The sequence below is a fragment of the Protopterus annectens genome, chromosome 3.part1 (genome assembly GCF_019279795.1).
Source record: "Protopterus annectens isolate FY-2018-M chromosome 3.part1, PAN1.0, whole genome shotgun sequence".
In the NCBI taxonomy this organism is placed as follows: domain Eukaryota; kingdom Metazoa; phylum Chordata; order Ceratodontiformes; family Protopteridae; genus Protopterus; species Protopterus annectens.
In genome coordinates, this window is record NC_056732.1 from 732,859,223 (window position 1) to 732,879,667 (window position 20,445).

At 38.5% G+C, this 20,445-nt stretch overlaps 1 protein-coding gene across 1 annotated transcript in view; it reads left to right on the forward strand.

Annotated features, from left to right (window-relative positions):
* The window catches only part of PKHD1L1 (PKHD1 like 1), a 1,597,738-nt gene that overhangs the window by 924,453 nt on the left and 652,840 nt on the right, over positions 1 to 20,445 (forward strand). The window contains exon 36 of the mRNA XM_044066249.1: positions 14,019 to 14,161. Within this exon, the coding sequence (XP_043922184.1) occupies positions 14,019 to 14,161 (143 nt within the window). The remainder of the gene's footprint in view (positions 1 to 14,018; positions 14,162 to 20,445) is intronic.

Below are 20,445 nucleotides of genomic sequence, written 5' to 3' on the forward strand. Positions count from 1 at the left end.
TAATTTTAGTCCATGACTCTGACACCAGCTGTATGTGTGTGTCAGCCCTTTCTGGAAAACACTTGTGTCAGTGTGGGATTCAGTGACAGTTAATAATTTGCAGTCATTTGCAAATTTATTCTGCCAGAGGCCATTAACATTGGTCTTGATTGAGAGAAGTAAATGCCAAAATGAGCAGTTCCAGGACCAATCCCTGAGGGACTCCACTTTTAATTGACCTCTTTGAAGAGGTGGACTCCCCAATTCTAACTTCCTGGGTCCTGTCTCTGTGCCAGTTGGCTATCCACTCATTGACATAAGGGTTTGTAACTAACCTCTTGAGTTTGACAACAATGCCTGAGTGGGGTATTGTGTCAAATGCCTTGGCCAGGTCAAGGTAGGCAGTGTGAACCATTTTGCTCTCATCCATTGCTTTGGTGACCTTCTCAAAGAAGTCCACCAGGCTGAGTAGTCATGATCTGTCCTTGACAAAAATAACTGGGTTGGGCCCAATGTCTGGAGGTTTCCTGTATCATTATTGATCATTTCCATGGTAATTTTTTCCATGGCTTTGCTTATGAGAGCAGTGAGACTTATGGGTGTGGAGTTTCCAGAGTCTGTAGATGGCCCACTTTTGTGTAGAGGGATGACTGTTGCTGTTCTCCATTCATGTGTCATGAAGCTTGTTTGGAGGCTACAGATAAATAGCAATTCCAGAGGCCTTGATACATCATGTGTCATGCTATTTAGGCATCCTGGAATATTGTCTGGGCCCACTGATGTACTGTTCTTGGCCTTAGAGAGAGCATTAAGGACCTGTTCCCTAGTGATAGTGGGGGGCTACATTTGATGGTATTTCCTGAGGGAAGGTTGAGTGGGAGAGAGGGGTAAAGTTGGAGTTGAATTTGTCGGCTAGTAGGTTTGCTATGTCTTCTGGATCAGTATAGGTGGCTCCATTTACAATGAGCTCTGCACACAATTGTGTTTTACCTTTGAGCTAGTGTACATATCTAAAGAATGCCTTGTGGTTGTCCTTGGCTTGGGAGGTGCTCAGCCCACCCCAGTTGATACCTGTCAGTTTGATGGAGCACTCACTGTACTCCCAGAATTCTCCTTGCTTGTCAAGCTCCTCACTATGTCATGCAGCATGAGACTAGCTGCTGTGGAGATTATCCTTTTCTGTTATCCTAGTATCCATGATCTCAACCTGTCAGTCACTACCCATAACTATAATTGGGGATGAGGGCATAGACTGGCATGTAAACAAAGAGCTTTTCCTTATAACTCTGTTCTGTCTTCACCTCCACAGTCTGGCACAAATCTTGCAGTACTGCTGTTGCTGCTACTGTGACATCCAACTGCTGGTGAATCTTGCTACCGTCAGTCATGAGCAAGAATCGAGATACTTAAACTTCTCCACCTGAAGTATCTCTTCCCCACTGATATACACAGAGAAATCCTGTTTTCTGGGATTCACAACATTTTTAAAATATATGGTTTCTCAGTACAGAAGAATTGCAGCAGCAGCTAATGTGTGAGTAGGAGCAGCACTCTTTTCCCTAACAGCTTGGTACCTGCCTTCTGGATAAGTAATAAACTACACAGTGGCACTGAGAGAAATATGATAACCCCCCCCCCAAAAAAAAAAAAACTTTCAAAACTTCGGCATGTTTGAGAATGTTGACTGGTTTAGAAAGGTTTAGGAAGAGTGAACTGGCCATCCTGCTAAGGTCTGCTTGAAAAACAAATACATTCAATGCCATCAAGGAGGGCTGTCAGTTGTTTCTGAAACCAAACTAGGAACTGGAAATAACACTATAGTCATTTGAATGCTGTAAGTAAACACATTTCCATAAGTTTTGATAAATGAGACAAAAAAAAAAGCAGTGGGTCAGTGCATACCAAACACTTTGTACACAAATAGCTACACTACTTCCTGGAATTCAGTCACTTGTGCCTAACTGAACAACATTATTTGCAAAAAAAAAAAGATTCATCCTTCATATCCCCAAAAAGGATGATATCCAAACCATGATTGCATCCTAATATCCTAACCATGAAAATCACAACCAAGATGGGAGACAAGGCATGGTCTTGGCATAATCCTGTGCCCACCTTGAATATATTCAACTTGATGAGTGTGTGGTATCTAGGTTATGCAGTGCAAATGGCACACAGCAGTGTCTCTGGGACTGTGTTCTGTTGCAACACTTCCCAAAAGACATTTTGGGGCTCATATTCAAAATAATCATGTTGCCAATTTGGTAAACCACTCCTCTAATATCTGTACAAAGAAAAAGAGCTGATCCACTATTCTATAAACAATATGCAATCCAAATTGTTCTTCCTAAGTCATGTAATCAACTATTGGACCCCTGTATATGTCTTGATAGGTAAGCTAACATTAGTTATGTCTCTATAAATTAGAACATGTACATCCCTCTCAATGCCTTTTTTTGTTGTTTGAAACTGTGAACAACTACAATGTCTGCCACTCCAGAGAGTCTAGAGATACTGGCACATCCCTCCTGATTCCTTTTTATTTTGAAAATGTGAACCAGATCCCAGCCTTCTATATAGCATTTAAAAGACATGTTAGCTATGAGATTTGAACAATGTCCTGCACTTCTAATATTTCTAGCTGGATCTTATTCACTGCCATAACCTTGCCGTAGCAAAAATGTTTAATTACTGCAGCAACCTCAAGTCTCCTCACAACAAGTCATGTTCACTGAATTAAGGATTTGATCACCTTGCTCCTTCCACTTTTTAACAGTACCCTCAGCTGAGGTCTGTGGCTCTGTTTCCTTACAGTGAACAACCATGGCAATATCCCACCTCCCCCTCCTGAATCTTCTCATAATCTGTCAGAACCTTTTTAAGATTATCTGAAAACCATTCCTATGACCTCTCCAGACTTCCAAACTCCTTCCATACCCTAGCCTACACTTTGGTAACTGCTTTCCAGGTTTGTTGATGTCTGTCAATCAAATTTAGAGATCCTCCCTCAGTTTCTCTCAACTAACACAGCCTGGTAGGCCTCATTCTTTAACTAGAAAACTTTCCTCACCTCTGGTGTACACCACTGAGTCTGTAATATTGCACTGTGACAAGCTCTGACTGTCTTTTGGCCACAGCTTCTTACTGGCACCTCATCTGTTGATGCTATGATAGGGGCCCAGTCAGACTTCAGATCCTCAAATTCCCCAGGTAAACAGGAGAAGCTATTCTGACAGTAGGATTTGAACTCATCACACAAAAAAAGCATCAATTAAGCATTCACAGGAAATCCTCAATATGTTTGAGTTTTCAAAGTCTGTCCAGCCACCACTTTGGTCATCTGACCTAATTCACTAACACATGGTGATCAGTAGACAATTCAGCACCTCCTCTGGCCTCAGTGTCTAAAATACACTGCCTCAGGTCTGATGGCATGACTACAAAGTTCTTCATTGAACTTTGCCCCAAGGTGTTTTTGTAAACAAACACTTATGAGCATCCATGGGTTTAAACATGATGTTTGCTATGGACAATCCATGACTGGTATAGAAGATGGGAAATCCATGACTGGTATAGGAGTTCCATTACAGTGCACCACTCTGATTTAGATTAGGCAAGCAATTCTTCCCAGTCAGACCTGTCCAGATGTCTCCAACATTCTCTATATAAGCAGTTAAGTTTCCCAATTGACCTTCAAAATCTATAGTTGACATCATATGAAGCATCACACCCATGGTATCTAAAAAGGACAAATACTCTGAATACCTATTAGGTATATATGCTCAAATAGCAGATGATTTTCTTTTCTGCAATTCACAGTCACTTGGAGGTGTCCTTTGCAATACTGATAACAAACCCCATCTGAACAGCACCTAGACATGGCTTGTGAGTATCCCTGACCTGTCCAGGACTCTCTGGAGTGTCATCTCCAAAGGAGGAGAGAGACCATTCCCACTCAAGAAACCTGACTTCAAAACCAGCGTTTTTGTGGAGAGTTAAGATAAGCAAAACCTAAACTGGTATTTTTCACTTTCCTGTACAAGTTGTGTTTCATTCTTCAACTAAGAGGTGGCATTCCATGTCCCAGGTGCTAATTTTCATTGTCAGAATCTAGTCTCTCTTAAGTTAGCCTGATACTGCCTAACAGCTGATTGTTAGTGCACCAAACCCACATCATCCGCCATATGGGGACTTTGCCACATTTTTTGGCTATGTTGGGCTGGACACTATGGGTCACCAACTGCCAGGTCCCAGCAAATATCAACCATGGATCAGACTCTAGAACATATATGAGTGCATATAGTATAACTCCCAGTGTTGTAATAGTCTTATAATAAAGATCATAAGAATATCACTTTGTTTAAATAATGCTTCATGGCATTGCCCTAACAAAAGAGAATCATTAAATAGTTATAGATGTTGTTTACTCAGCATTCATGAATAATGCATTCCCAGCAAGTCTGTAGCTCAGCTGAGCATCAGTTAATATAAGGTGTTTAGAGCACTTAAGGTGCTGTCTCTGAAATGGATCAGTGGCATGTTTAGATTCATCTTGCCCAGAACTTTGTTAGCATTAGTGCAACAGTTGAGTGTTATAAGGGCACTAATATATAAAGCCATAGGCAACCGAAAAGATATGAAGAGGTCATCATATTTTAGAAATTCCTCCTGTGGCCATCTGCTATGTCAGTTTTCTTTTTCATAGCCATGTATGGCCATCTGGCTAGCTATCAGTTTGAAGATATTATGATCATCCATCTGTGGATGTGGTCATGCTCTGGGTCATCCATTCATAAATGGCAATTGATGTGGTAATTTTTCCTTCTAGGATAGACAGACAAAACATTCATTCTTCTATGTTTGTGACGTTTTCATTTTTCCCGTCCATATGTGTTTAAGCATTTTTTTTTATTTTATTTTTATTTTTACATTTGTTGACCGGGCTAGTCTAACTGGATATATGTCCATTTTCAGTAGAGGCCCGGGGAGAAAAGCTCCAAGCATTAACAGTGACAAGTTTACAATATATCAAAAAAACACTTAAAATCACAGTACAGAGGCAACATTGGTCTAATGAAAACGACACTTAAAATTACAGTGCAGAGGGAACATTGGTCAAAAGAAAAATTATACTAAACACAATAATAATATTGAGAAAGATGCAAAGGAGAGAAGAGCCTTTTATATTATCCTCATGCTAAGAAGGAATGTGTAGAGAATAGAATTAGAGGTCTAGGTTAGTGGAGTAGAGAAAGAGGTGAGTGCAGGAAGGGGAAAGAGATATCAGTCTGGGTTTGCACATAGACAAAGCCAGCGAGTATTAAGATGTTCTTTAAGATGTTTTTTAAATAGAGAAGTAGAAGCAAGGGTTGATATTTCAGAAGGTAGCTGATTCCAGTTTTTACCTGCTGTGTTTGAGAAAAGTGAGTCACCAGCTTTGTTGTTAGATTTAATCGAGGAAGCTAGGAGCTTATTAGCAGAGCGAAGCGTATTCAGATTTTTTAATGGTGTAATCATATTAGTGAGGATAGGGGTGTTGTTGGGGTGGTGTAGGATCTTTTGAGTGATAAGTAATTGTTGAAAGAGTATATGGTTCTGTAATTCTAGCCATCCCAGTTGTTTGAGGTTGAGGCAGTGGTGAGTTTTAAAGGGGGAGCAAGTGATGAATCTTGCTATGCTATTATAACAGGTGGAAAGTTTGGAGAGGTTGTTTTTAGATAGGTTAGTATATATAGCAGAGGCGTAGAAAAGGGTAGAAATAAGATAGGTCTGGGCAATAGTTTTTCTGGCAGAAGGGGTAAGGAAGGGTTTAATTTTATAAAGGGTCCCAAGTTTTTTATTAACAGACTTTATAGTGGAGTTAATGTGGTCATCGTAGTTGAGGCGATTATCAATTGTTACACCTAGTAGGCGGGTTGTGGTATCTGGGGATATGTTGGTAGCATTGTTAGAGGTTATTGAGAAGAATGGATGGGTGATTTATGAGTTGGAGTAAAAAGCAGTAATTTTGTTTTTTTGGGATTTAGGAGGAGGCAGTGTTGCAGAAACCAATTTTCGACATTATGGAAAACAGTTTGGGTGAGGGACTGGAGAGAGGCTATGTTCTTAGCTGTGCAGATTAAAGTAGAGTCATCTGCATATTGAATGCAGGTGGCTTGTGGAATGTTTGTGTGTAGATTGTTAATAAATAAGGAAAAAAGAAGGGGACCTAGTATAGAGCCTTGGGGTACTCCAATATTTACTGGAAGTAAAGTAGACAGATTGTTATTCCAAAGTACTGCTTGCTGTCTGTTTTCCAGATAAGACCTAAACCATTGTAATGTTTGTGGATTGATTGAATTGGCTTTCAGTTTGTCTAGAAGTAAGTTATGGTTAACCATATCAAAGGCTTTGACAGGTCAATAAATAGTGCAGAGGAAAAAGAGTTATTGTTACGATTTTTGTTTATAGAGTCGGTGAAGGATAGCAGGGCAGTCGTTGTGCTATGGAATGGCCTGAAGCCATGTTGGCAGTTTGTCAGTAGATTATTTTGTAGAAGGTGGTTAAATAGTTGTTTGTGAATACATTTTTTCATTATCTTAGCTATTGGGGAGAGTAAGGCAATAGGCCGAAAGTTAGAAAGTTCAATAGATGATCCACCTTTATGTAGAGGGATGATGTGGGATACTTTCCATAAGGTAGGGATTTTGCCTTCTGAGATAGTTCTATTAATTATGATAGAGATGGGATAGTCTATGGCTTTTGCGGCAATTTGTAGGTATTCAGCTGGGAGACAGTCAGCGAAAGGGGTGCAAGGTTTCAATTATTGAAGGAGCCTACAGATAAGAGATGTAGATACAGGTTGTATTTGAAAGGTAGGAGATGAAGTTTTAGAGGCATTTAGAGGGGAAGCAGTAAAAGGAGATAAAGAATTGGCTAGGGTTAGAATGGCTTCTGTGAAGTAGTTATTGAAGGCATCAGGAATCTTTTTGGAGTTGGTTTGGTTGATTCCTGCAGGGGCAGGAGTAGTAGAGTGGCCTGGGTGAATAAGTTTGTTAATCCCCAACCAAAATTTTTGTGGAGTTTGTTGACTGGTTTGTTGGAGGTGAAGGTAGAAGTCTTTTTTGTCTCTAAGAATGTCTTTCTTGGTGGCATTTCTTAACTGTTTAAAGTGGAGGTGGTCTGATGGACATTTGTTGGCTCTCCATTTAGCCCAGATTTTATTTCTGAGGAGCATCTTTTGCCTTGTTTGTTTTGTGAGCCATGGGGCAGATTTGGTTCTTATTCTGGAAGAGCGATAAGGTGCATGGGAATCTAGGATTTGAAGAAATCTGCTATTAAAGTAGGTCACTGCTTTATCAAGTTCAAGATGAGTCATAGGTGACCAGTCACAAGCTTGTAGTTCAATTAGGAAGCTGTCTGGGTTAAAGAATTTTTAAGAACGGGCGGTTTTGAAATTATTAGTCGTTGGGATATGGACTTTCTGTCTTATAATGTAGGTAAGCATATGGTCACTGATATCGTCAGGAAGGGTTCCTGGTGTATAGGTTTCAGGGTGGTTATTAATAAGGATCCAGTCAAGTATGGTTTCCTTACTGCTAGGTTTGTGGATTCTAGTTGGAGTAGTTATTATTTGAGAGAATCCAAAGAGATTTATGTGATTAGTAGGGTTAGGGGAGCTGCAAGTAGACCAGTCAATGTTAAAGTCGCCCAGTACAATGGTCTCCTGGGGTAGTTGGGTTGAGAGATAACTAAGTAAGTTTTCAAGAGTACTGTATTTGGAAATTGGGCATAATCACCCATTTTTGCATGACCTAATTTTAGTACTCCAAGGCTGGTTTTAATTTTGAAAGTGTGTGAAATGCAGTGTGTATATCATGCATTTTAAAGCATACAAAACTATGAGATGTTCTGTAAGAAGTTCTTTAGGGTGACCTCTTTTCAGATTATAAATGTATGACTGACTATTTTCATATTCATGCTGCACATTTTGAAGTAGAAATTATAGATTCTTGTATGAAATTTGGGAATCCTTGCAAGTGAAAAAAAATGCCTTTTCTACTAAAATAACAGTTTTAGCTTTGCTTTAGCTTGCATTCATTGAGAAGGCTTATTCAGTCTTTTATCAATGTATTACTCAACCCACTTCACTGCTTTGTATTGTAACTACCGAGAAGTGTCAACAGGTTTCCAAAGACTTCATAGCTTTGTTGCTTCAGTAACTGATCTGTCCTATAGTTTGGCATGTTTGTTGGATTGGTTGATTCTCCACAGTAAATGTATTCATATTTATAATATAACTTTTTGCCATTGTTTGTTCATTGCACGTTATTGTAACTATTTTTATTGTGTATGTTTTAATTTTCCCTACTTGACCCTATGTAGCTTCTGGCAGTCCCCCCCCCCTAGTTTTCCCTGCTACCCTTTGAATCCCCTCATTTGTTTGTTAGGGTACACTCCAGATGTCTTCCTTCACTAGGTGTCCTTCTGATTCCTTGGGAATTTGATCTTGAAGTGCTCATTGTTAGCTCTGAGGACAGAGGGATCCAGTGGTGGAATATATGGAGCTGGGCATCGCCACTTGTCAATGTCCCTGGGTTGCATGAACAGGTAGTGCAATGACATCATGTTGTTGTCACTAACCCCCTTCCCTTTTTGAAGACATGATCTGAGCGGCCTCCTGTCTCCACCCAGAAGTCAAACAAGCACCAAGATCCCCACAGCCCCCATAAAGAGAACTACCTGATGGCTGCTTCATTCTATCCCCAGCCAACCCTACGAGCACCCTAAGTCTGTTCCTGAACTCAAGTTGTCAGCAGCACAGGCGTATGCCCTTCTTCCACATAATCAGTCCAATTTTAATTGTGCTTTTTGACTTACAACCATTTTTAAAGTAAATATTACAACTTAAACTAGTTATATGTATCAGGGCCTAAGACTGCAGCGTAGCATGTTTTTTATTTTATTGTTTGTTCAGTTAAACTGAAGAGTTGTAGTATGTTGTTTTTGTTCTTTTGGGTAACTATGAATGTCTTTTACTGGTACCTTTCCAGTACCAATCTTGTGGCCAATTGCTTAAAGCTAAAACAAATGTCATGATTAATCCCACTTACAAGATCTTTCATTTTTATTAATTTACAATTACCAGAGATCAGTTCCCTAAGAAATACTGATCCTTCTGCTTTATCTACACTCCTGCATGCATTACAGTTCTGTTTTACATTGGAGTGCACTGTGGTTTTGATCATAAATTTAGACTTTAGGATGTAACCAGACACAGTTCTAAATGTAACATTTTATAGGTTCATATGTGCTTACTAGGCTATTGATCACTGGGGATCTGAATATGCATAGCCTTTTATTCCTGTGGTAATTATTAGCTCTTATATTTTGCAGTATAAGAGGATAAAGTCATAACTGCCACCAAGGCAATATGAGTTGGCCTAGTGACTCAGCCACCTGCTGGAACTGGTGGAAAACAAGAGAAATGGTGGCAGAGATGGCCCACCTCTTATGTGGGTGGATGGTGTTTAGCACTCAGGCAAGATACAGGCATTGCAGGTGAGACAGTTCCCTTGTTGGTAACCTGCTGCTTTAGTGCAGTGGGATAGAAACTGAAGGAGCACATCTCCACAGAGACGGGGGCATATCCCTTTGTGAAGACATTGCATGCCCTTCTCGAAACATGAGCCCAGTCTGTCAAGATTCTATAGCTTAAAAGAAGAAAAGTTCTTTGAGAAGCCACCGTATGATGACTCTTCACGTGGCCAGTCCTATTTGGAGATGCATGATGGACAACACTATTTAGAATCTGTACAATGTGATTGGTCAATTCCTTGTGTGGCACTGTACAAGGGAGACCATCATGTGAATGGATCACACTGTGGGGCTGCCAGTGCCTAGAGACATCCATGGATGAGAATATTAAGAGTTGGCACTGGAGATCCAGATGTCAGCAACTGGGAGGGTCCAGGCGGAGACTGCAGAATGTATTTTCATTACGGATGTGGATTTAATGATATGAACTTATTTAGCATAACATAACATAACCTGGTAAAAGCATGGGTGACCTTTATGCAGCTATAAGAGGCAAATATACATACAATGCCACATAGTTCTATATAACATTTTAAGTGTTGTTAAACATTTCCAAAAATCATAAATAGTTTCAACATACATGGTGTGTACCAAATGTTACTATACAAACCAATATGACCTGTTTGTCTACATCTTAAACTAATACCCATAAATATGCACAGTTTGTAAGACACATTTTGACTTCACAGCATAAAACATAAGTTCTTACAGTCAAACAAAGTGCTGTGGAATTTTCACATCAGCACACTTTTAATATTTATTTATTTATTTATTTATTTTATTTATTTATTTTATTTTACATTTGTTAACCGGGCTAGTCTGACTGGATATATTTCCATAAGGCAACTGGATACTAAAAAATACATTCTATTAAACATCAATACAAGTTGAAAAGATATAAGCTGGGGAAATAGGTCAAGAGACAGAAGAAAATAGAATTTGTCATTTGAGAAGAGGTCACAGCTAGGGTTATACTTTTGCCAGGGAGACTAGCAGTTTGTTTGATGAGCGGAAAGAGATTTGAGAATTTGTATTATAATACAGACATAATATTCATAGTTTGTATTTCCATTTTCACATTTTATCATGCTACACATTTTACCCATTTTGATACACATTTTGTCAAACATTTGGCAAAGAAAGGTTGAGAGGTATGGTCTCAGTCACTTTTAAACCTGTCAGTGATCTGCCAGCCTAAGAGGTTCTGTTACATAGTCACAAGTAGCTTATTCTTCATTTTTTCATTTTATTTATAATATCTGAAGTATTCAACTGTTGAAGAAGTCTTTGTATTGGAGTGATTTTTTATAAAACATTGGCATTTTAATGTATTTTTCTATTATGTGATTCAGTGAAATGCCACGTTGCATTACTGCTCACAGATGTCTGCAGAAAACGAAAGCTGATTTTTCTATAGGACTGCTTATTTACTATCACAAATTTTAAATGTGTCTGGTAATTGTCTGGCAGGTAACGTAGTGGACTAAAGATGTGGGCTTTTAATCAGCTGATGCTGTGCCCAGGGTACAGGATTTCATTCCTTCTACCTTTTTCACCCCTGAAAAGAGACAGTTGTGTCCAGTGGACTTACCTGGTCAGCTGTCTTGTTTTACTGACATAAGTCATTTGTATCCTTTGGAAACATTACATGATAACATGAAACTCCATCTTGCAAATACTCAAGTGTAATTAGTTCATTTGTAATTTAATTTTAGTTTGCATAGACTTTTTTTTCTAAAGATTGATTGAGTTGTATTTTTCATACTAAAATTTGCCCCTGACTTTGAGCTTCTGAAGTTCTCACTTTGTTGGCTTTAATATTGGCCAGCACAATGTTTATTTCCCTTTATGAATTACTCATTTTCTATTTTCTCTCCTCCTTCGATTTGTCTGTCTACAGGCATGGTTTGTATTTATCATCAATACTTTAACCCCAACTTCAAGGATCACTACAGGCAAACGCTGAAATACACACACACACGCACACACATATATATATATATATATATATATATATATATATATATATATAGGGTTCCTATTACATGATCGAATGCTAAAAATAGTGAAAGCTCATTTGTCGAACCCAAATGCACAAAACCACAGAATATTGAAGGAATGGATTTTTTTTACCAGGGAAAACATTTGCTGGGTTGTTCTCTGGACTTTGCTATTTTCATCACTGTAGTGTGATCTGAAAGTTGGTATATTTAAGTTGGGGGTGTGGGGGGCAAAGCCCCCCACTTTATGTTGCCTGTGCATTCTTTTTTTTTTTGGATCAGCGAATTTTTTTCCCTGGGAAAAAAATTTGCTGATCTGTTCCTTCGACATTTTGTGGTGTCGTGCATTCGGGTTCAATTATAGATCATTCACTAGTTCTAGCTGATATATGTTGTTGTGTCTTTTGGCTTTTCCTGGTTAGGGGTCGCCACAGCGGAACTCCGGTCCGCTAATGATTGGCAGTAGATTTTTACGTGCCAAGTTGCCAGCCCTGATGCACAACCTTCAACGAAGGTATGCCCATTCATGCAAGTCTCCACACAGAAGATGCTCTAGCTGAGAATCGAACAGGAGAACGTCTTACTGTGAGGCGACAATGCTACCGCAGCACCACCACTGCAGTATATATGTGTATATATATATATATATATATATATATATATATACATATATATATATATATGTTTATATATATATATATATATATATATATATATATATATATATATATATATATATATATATATATATATATATATATATATATATATATATATACATATATATATATATATATATATATATATATATATATATATATATATATATATATATATATATATATATATATATATATATATATATATATATATATATATATATTATCTTGTCATGATATTTTACATAGTTCTAACCTTAATGAAGCACAACAGCTACTTGTTATGACTTTTTTTCCTAGCCCTGAATGCCCTTGGTGGGAAGACTTTCTAATGCTATCTTGTTTTCTTGGAAGGCTACTTTTTTGCCACAAATGGACTGTAGGGGCACAGCTGATGAGATTATTTCATTCTGGTCTGAAATGTCAGACAGAAATTGTATTCACTTAGAAAGGAAATAGTGAGAAATACCATCACATTTGAGAATCCTCTGTAAAAGTGTAATTTACTTCTCTACCGTGATTCTTACATATTTGTTTCATACATACATGTTAAACAGTCTTGGAAAAAAGTAATCGGAGAAATGTAAAAAAACAGTTGAGGTAAGATAGTTTTTTTAAAAAAAAAAAAAAACAGAATTTTGTGAATTTCAGGCCCTGTCTGCATCCCACTTTTTTCCCCAAAGTCAACCAGTGTCATATTCCTGGTTTACAAATCTTAGCTTAGTGAAGCTGCTCTTAGTGGTTATCAGGTTTCTTCATCTTCAGATTACAGAAGGCACAATAGTTTTTTTGTCCCAGTGGAAAATAATGCAATTGTAAATGACAGCATACAGTGAAAGAGCTGTAACTTTTGAGTATTATGACCGCCAGTGCTACAGATGCAGTGATGTCTGCTGCTTGGTAAGAAACCTTCAAATGTGAAAGCTGAAATGATATAAGAGTAAAGTATAATGATTTTTCATTCAGCCCCAGCATGGTATGCACTGAGTAAACTAATTAGGATAGAATTGCCAAAGAAGGGAAGGAGCTCTTCAACAATGTTTCATAGTATGTGGAAGAATATGAATCATTCTCTAGGGAAGAAAATATAAACTGGGTGAATAAAGTATTGTGTTTAGAGTACAGTTTTCCATTAAGCTATATACGCATAACATATAATTGAGCAAAGATATTTAGGAGCAGGAGGGAAGTTTACTGGTTTATGGGTGCTCACAGTACAGAAAGGCATGCTGTAGCAAACTGTGTGGACACATTTGCACATCAGGAAAAACTAAAATTAGGTATGTGTGGTACAAAACACAGGTGCAACCAAATGATGCTCTGAAAAAACGTAAAATCTACTGGCTTTATTGATACAAGTCGAAATAAAATGTGTAAGGTAAGTGCTTTCATCTTCTAAAAGTAGAAAACATCAGATAAAGCCATTTGAAAAAACAGGCCTTTTTATAGCCTAGTTTCAGTTACTAGAGTACTCACATGATTGCCTGTTTGCTCATAAGAACAAATCCTACAAACACTGCAGGTCTTTTTCTAGATTCAGATCAAGGGAAGGCACTAACACCATAAAGAGAAAATGATCAGTCATACTTCAAGTTTGTTTCTGTTAAGCCTGATACACAATGACAAGACATAAAAGGTGACAACTGCTTGTAGGATGCTGTTACTGCGGAGCCTACAATCAATCATTTGGTATTGAAAAATAAGTTGTTAGTAGTGTGTCATTTAATGTTTTCATTGAAGATATAGTGATTAAGCGCTATTTTTCATGTATTAATAAGTGCTTCTATGTTCTTTCTCATTGCAGTTCCTCTCTCAGTGCATCCATTGAGTACATTTTAGAAGTAACAGATGTGCATCCTGCACAGGGGTCCCTGTATGGAGGAACCAGTATAACTCTCTCAGGTTCTGGATTTGTCCCCGGTGATGTAAACACCGCAGTGTTTCTGGGTAAGACAAAACATACAGCATGATACAAATTAAAAAAAGTATGCTAACAAATTGTAGCTAATTACTTAGCTAAAAAATTAGTCAAGGTTCAATATCCTAGATATTATTTTCTTACATCATTGTTCCGATAAAGGTCTGCTTCTCTGATTTATTGTATGGGTTATGGTAATGCCAGTGATAACTTTTCATAATTTAATTGGAAATATGCCTTGCCTTGAGAACTAATATATCAGGAAAAGTGTACAGCGGGTTTCCCTGCTAGAGAAGCACGGGTGAGAAACATACCTCTCAACTGTCTACATTTTCACACAATGTCCGGGTATTTGACTTATATTTTTGGTCTGTTTGTCATAAAATTTGTGTTTTCTGAACAGATCACTGAGGATTGAAGTCACTAAATAATGACATACATTTGAGTTTCAGACTTCATATCCTTCAGAAAATGAATACTAACACACATCCTGTTATTCTAACACCTTCCTATGTTTATAAGTGCAATAAAAATCTGTCCCAATTGTTGGGCCTTTGTGTCCCCAATTATTTTAGACTTTGTCCAGATTTCTTGCAGTAAGGGGTTGAGAGGTATGGTGAAAAATCCAGAATGAAACTTCCATCCAGTTGCCAGTCTGGTTGGCCATATTCTGCATAATAGCCTTCAGAGATGAAACTTGGATTCATAAATCCTTGAATGGTATATAAGGCCACACAGCTTGGTATACTGTCCAAAACTAGAGTGATTTCCGTGCTCATAAGCAGTGAGATTTTGGTGCTATGCATCATTAGTTTGTGGATTTTTCCCTATGTAAATTAAGCCCTCGCACATCCTGATGCCCTATCACATGCTATTACTGATGCACTAGTATTACTGTGTAGACCTATGTCAGTATGCAGCATGAGTATGTTCAAGTTGCATCATACTGTGTGTGTGTGTGTGTGTGTGTGTGTGTGTGTGTGTGTGTGTGTGTGTGTGTGTGTGTGTGTGTGTGTGATGGGTAACAAGAAGAAATCATTCCATATACATAGGGTACATAGGGGAACAGCATGTGAGACCGCTGGCTAGGTATCATATTTAACAGCTGGACAGCCCTTTAACTGAGAAGCAATGCTGGTATGCAGAAAATAATTTAATTAAGGTATAATCCATCTGAATGTGATACATATAGTATATTAAATACAAGCAAAATAATGAAGAGCTGCATGTTTTAAAAGATTATGGACAGTTTATTCATTGCCAAGGATGAGATTCATAAAACCCTACTCAGCAGCACAACTCATGATGCTCAGAAATGCTGAGTCATGCTGCTGAGCTATAATGTGATTCAGTAATGCATGCATGTGAGTCAGTAATGCATGCATGTGATTCAGCTCCTGTATCAATTAATCACCTACATGAGCAGTTGAAATAACTGTGCTTGGGCACCACACACTCACAAATACACAGTCGTACAGACACAGATACAAACACAAACACACTCCAGTTGTCTTCATGAGTACTTGTTTCATATTTCACTTTAACTCAAGCTGGCTACTTAACACTGCCTCTGCTTGCCTTCCAGATGCACAAGCATGTATTGTATATATCTGTCTTGCCCAGTGGTTTAACCTCTCCTTTTCCCACTGACCCATTTAGGGATTGGAGCCAGGCGCCTAGCAAATTGGGAGACAGCCTTAAAGCCCATTTATTCCTTGGCTTGAAGGCCTCATCAGTCCATCAGTCAAGCAGTAGGATGTGGGCAAGGCTGTTGGACCCAGTATATGTCCTTTCTTACTTAGATTGCCTAACACCAATGGCAGTTAATTTGAGTTCCAAATTTTCTCCCCACCTCAGGAAAGTGTGCATGCCCCCAGCGCGCGCGCCCACACACACACACACACACACACACACACACACACACACACACACACACACAGACCAAACATCTAAGTCATAACTCATAACAGCACTTTACTCTTTCACATCAGCAGTCTGCATGAGGACCCTGCTTCGGGTAGAATGTCATGTTCTTCACACATAGCACTTTAATGATCAATGGATAAGGAAGCCTATTTTTCACTAATATATTCATGTTTTTCAACCATATAAAGCATTGTCAGCATGACTAGTACAATCTCCTTTGTTCCACAGTTCTAGCTTCTACTTAGAGTCACATATACTTTATATGTAAATACTGCAGCAGTCTTTATCATGCCCCTCTTTTGATGAACACATTATCTTGTCCACCTTTCAGTCCAGCCAACAGAGCACAAGACGGCTTAATTTTCCTTTTATCTCCAGTTTCCTTTTTAAAAATATAGAGCAAAGAGGTGGAAGGTAGAGGGGAGAGCAGGTAGAAATAAGGAATAGGTTAAGGAAAAGTTGTATGACGGTTCTATGGTACTAAATTCTGACCAAAAGTCATGTTGCCATGGGTATCTCTGGCATATGGCTGCATGAACTGTACAATTCATAGATGTGCACTAAGTGAAGCTATGACAACATTGTCAAAACTCCAGAAAACTTGAGTTAAGTAAAATAGAACATTTATAAGCACAAATCACCAGAGATTCATTTGCTCACAGATTCTGGTAACGTTATTTATTTATTTGTTTGTTTGTTTGTTTATATATCTGAATTTGTTAGCCAGGGTACAGCACTGATCAAAGTAGGCCAATTTCAGTCTTAGTCTAGGAAAATACATAATAGTATCATAACTGATCCAAATACAATGAAAATCTCTTATTATACAACAGTGCCCGCCATAAACATAGATTACAGGTATAAAGTGATGTAGATGTTTACAATAAAAAAGTAGGAATATGGAGATGAGATAGCAGTGGATAGAATATGGTTGTGGGTGGATTGCATTATGATGCCTCTCTGGGGATGGAGTCAGTAAGACTTGTACAGAGACGGGACAAGTTGTGCTTTAGATGACACTTACACAGAGGTGGTAGCAGATGCAACACATAGTGTTGGGGTTCGTGTCCAGATTTTGCCATCATGAAAAGATGGGCTTTTAACTGGGAGCAGAAAAAGGAGTATAAAGTGATATTTTTTGGGATAGGAAGAAATTGATTCCCAAAGTTTGGGGGCATGGATAAATAAGCTGTGGCTGATACAATAAAGTTTGGTCATGGTAGTATGCAGTAGTGGGCCAGAGTGGGAGTGATTTCTTAGGTTATAGTCCTCTTAGGGATAGTATTGCTACTAAGGGAGGGACAATGTTGACCTGTAAGAGTTTAATATCTGAGAAATCAGGAGGTCAGCTTTTTTACTGGTTACCATCTGGATTTTTCACTAGTTAAGCACAGTCCTTTTACCACTTGGCAAGATAAAAACAATTGATCACACTGCAAAAAAAAAAATCAAAAGCTGCAGGAAGAAGAAAAAACAAAGCAGGGTACAGGAGGAAAGGATTGCTCAGTGAGGTAATGAAAGCTTGAAAACAAACAGCAGTGAGCAGCAATATTAAGGTAAAACATAGAAACTACTGTAACATTAAAAAAGTATAGTAGAGACACTTACACCTTTGATCCTTGCAATCACCCTGCTTCAAATGTGTATGTCACTAATATTTGATCCTTGTAATCATGGGTGCTAGAACCATAGAACCAGGGTGAGTGGGAGCCCCCCCCCACCTTTACAGATGCAAAACCTGCTGGGAAAAATTAATGAAGTGGAGTTTTCACACTAACATGCATTCGTGCCCGGAAGTTTAACTAAACTAGCTGTTCTTGTTGTCTTTTTGCTCTGTGTTACAGGAGTTATGCTGCCGCTTGTCTGTTGGTACTGCCAGAGCCAGAGTCATGCCAGTAAGAACAGTTTTGTTCTTTTATTTGCAGGAGTTATGCTGCTCCCGTGTGTGTGTGTGTGTGTGTGTGTGTGTGTGTGTGTGTGTGTGTGTGTGTGTGTGTGTGTGTGTGTGCTTGTGTGTATGTGTATATGTGTAAAATGCCCCAGTTAGGTATACCTGGTAGTTAGTATTACTCAGGCTCAGACAAGAGCCTGAATTCTCCACCCATACCACCACCTGTGATTCAGGGAGTGGAGTCCATAGCTCTGAACTGTCCAGATTTTCCCAGAATATTTAGCTCACAATTTTGGTCTTTTCCACTTAAAACCAGTGGTTTTCTGGCAAATCAGTGAGAACTGAACTCACTAAAGAATGATAACCCTTTAAGTTTCAGTCTTCCTATCTTTCAGGAAACACATGGTAACACATAACACTTTATTTTAGCAACTTTCTAAGATTATACAAGCAATATTTAAAATGTGTCCCTGGTTTTTGGCCTTTGCCCGACCCCCCCCCCCACCCCCCCCGCCAATACATTTTGACTTTTTCCAGATTTCTTGTGCTGCGAAGCTTAGAGATTTAGTTGAGTGTCAAGTGAATTTTACAAGGAGCAGATAGCTTCAGGGGAAGAGAAGTGTAGTGATACTTATGCTAAGTCATTTGCATTGTTAGTAGCACAACTGGTAGTATACCTACTTTTGATGCAGAAGGCTGTAGGTTCTACTCCACAGTATGCAGATAGATCACTGATACTGTGCTGTGTTGTACTTTAAAGGGAGTGGATGCTGCAGTCCTATGAATGTCCTCCTTTGGAGTAGTTACCTAGTGACTATGTTTCTGTTAGCAGTTTGCCATCCGTTCCCCATTGCAAAATTACTAGCTTATCATTTAGTAATGTAACATAGGCAATTTATTCTTCAAGGGCAACAGGCACTTTATTTGTAGATGAAACAATGAAATATAAAATTGTTTGCTAGCAGCAACCTCATTAGTTACAGATTCCTTTAATGTGGAATTATTTAGATGTCTTACTTCTGCAGAGATTTTGCATATTTACTGATATTGATGGATTGTAATGACAGAAGTTTGAGTGGCCTTGTATGGTTGAAATTTTCTGAAATGGGTAGTTTTATCATTATTGGTTCATACATTTTGTTTCATTGCTTACTAGAAGACTATTCCAAGTCCTAAACAATAGGTCTTCCATGGACCACCTCAAAGATTTATCACTACACTCAGTATCCTACAGAGTGCTTAGAGGTGACATGTCTGGCATACAAGGCATCCTCTGATCTAATACAGATGGACCTACTGAACATCAGCAAGTCAAATGGCATCAGAAATACTCAGTCTAGGTATCTAAACTGAATGTTGTGGAGAGATACATATATATCACAGATGAATCCAGTCTTCCAGAACAGACTATCCATTCAAGTAAAACAAAGCTCATCCATGTCCATATTCAAATGCAACTTGAATCTAAGGATGGGTAATAGGAAAATGTACTCCAGAATTGTCCCTCATGCCACTAATGGATAAAGGCAGTTCCTAAATGCTGCATCCCTTACATGGGTCCCCTCAATTTATCTATAGTATGATCACATTCACATTTATTTTCACTAGGGCTAAAATACAATTAACAGTCATGGAATAGGTTAAGACCAATCAGGAAATGTTAATTCAAGAACCAAAAATGAAATTGGCTAAGCTTAAAACGTACTCCAACCTATGTTGCTGTAGTAAATAGTTTTTAAAAAAATTGCCCTTTTTAGATCACTAAGTGCCCCTCTCACCCCCTGCCCCATCAGTCTTCAACAGCTTCTGGCGCCACTGCCTGTGATCACCCTGCTTCAAATGCATATATCACTAACATTTGATCCGGGTAATCACCCTGCTTCAAATGCATGTCACTAACATTTGATCCGTGTAATCACCCTGCTTCAAATGCATATGTCACTAACATTTGATCCGTGTAATCACCCTGCTTCAAATGCATGTCACTAACATTTGATCCGTGTAATCACCCTGCTTCAAATGCATGTCACTAACATTTGATCCGTGTAATCACCCTGCTTCAAATGCATGTCACTAACATTTGATCCGTGTAATCACCCTGCTTCAAATGCATATGTCACTAACATTTGATCCGTGTAATCACCCTGCTTCAAATGCATGTCACTAACATTTGATCCGTGTAATCACCCTGCTTCAAATGCATGTCACTAACATTTGATCCGTGTAATCACCCTGCTTCAAATGCATATGTCACTAACATTTGATCCGTGTAATCACCCTGCTTCAAATGCATATGTCACTAACATTTGATCCGGGTAATCACCCTGCTTCAAATGCATGTCACTAACATTTGATCCCTGTAATCACCCTGCTTCAAATGCATGTCACTAACATTTGATCCGTGTAATCACCCTGCTTCAAATGCATGTCACTAACATTTGATCCGTGTAATCACCCTGCTTCGAATGCATGTATCACTAACATTTGATCCGTGTA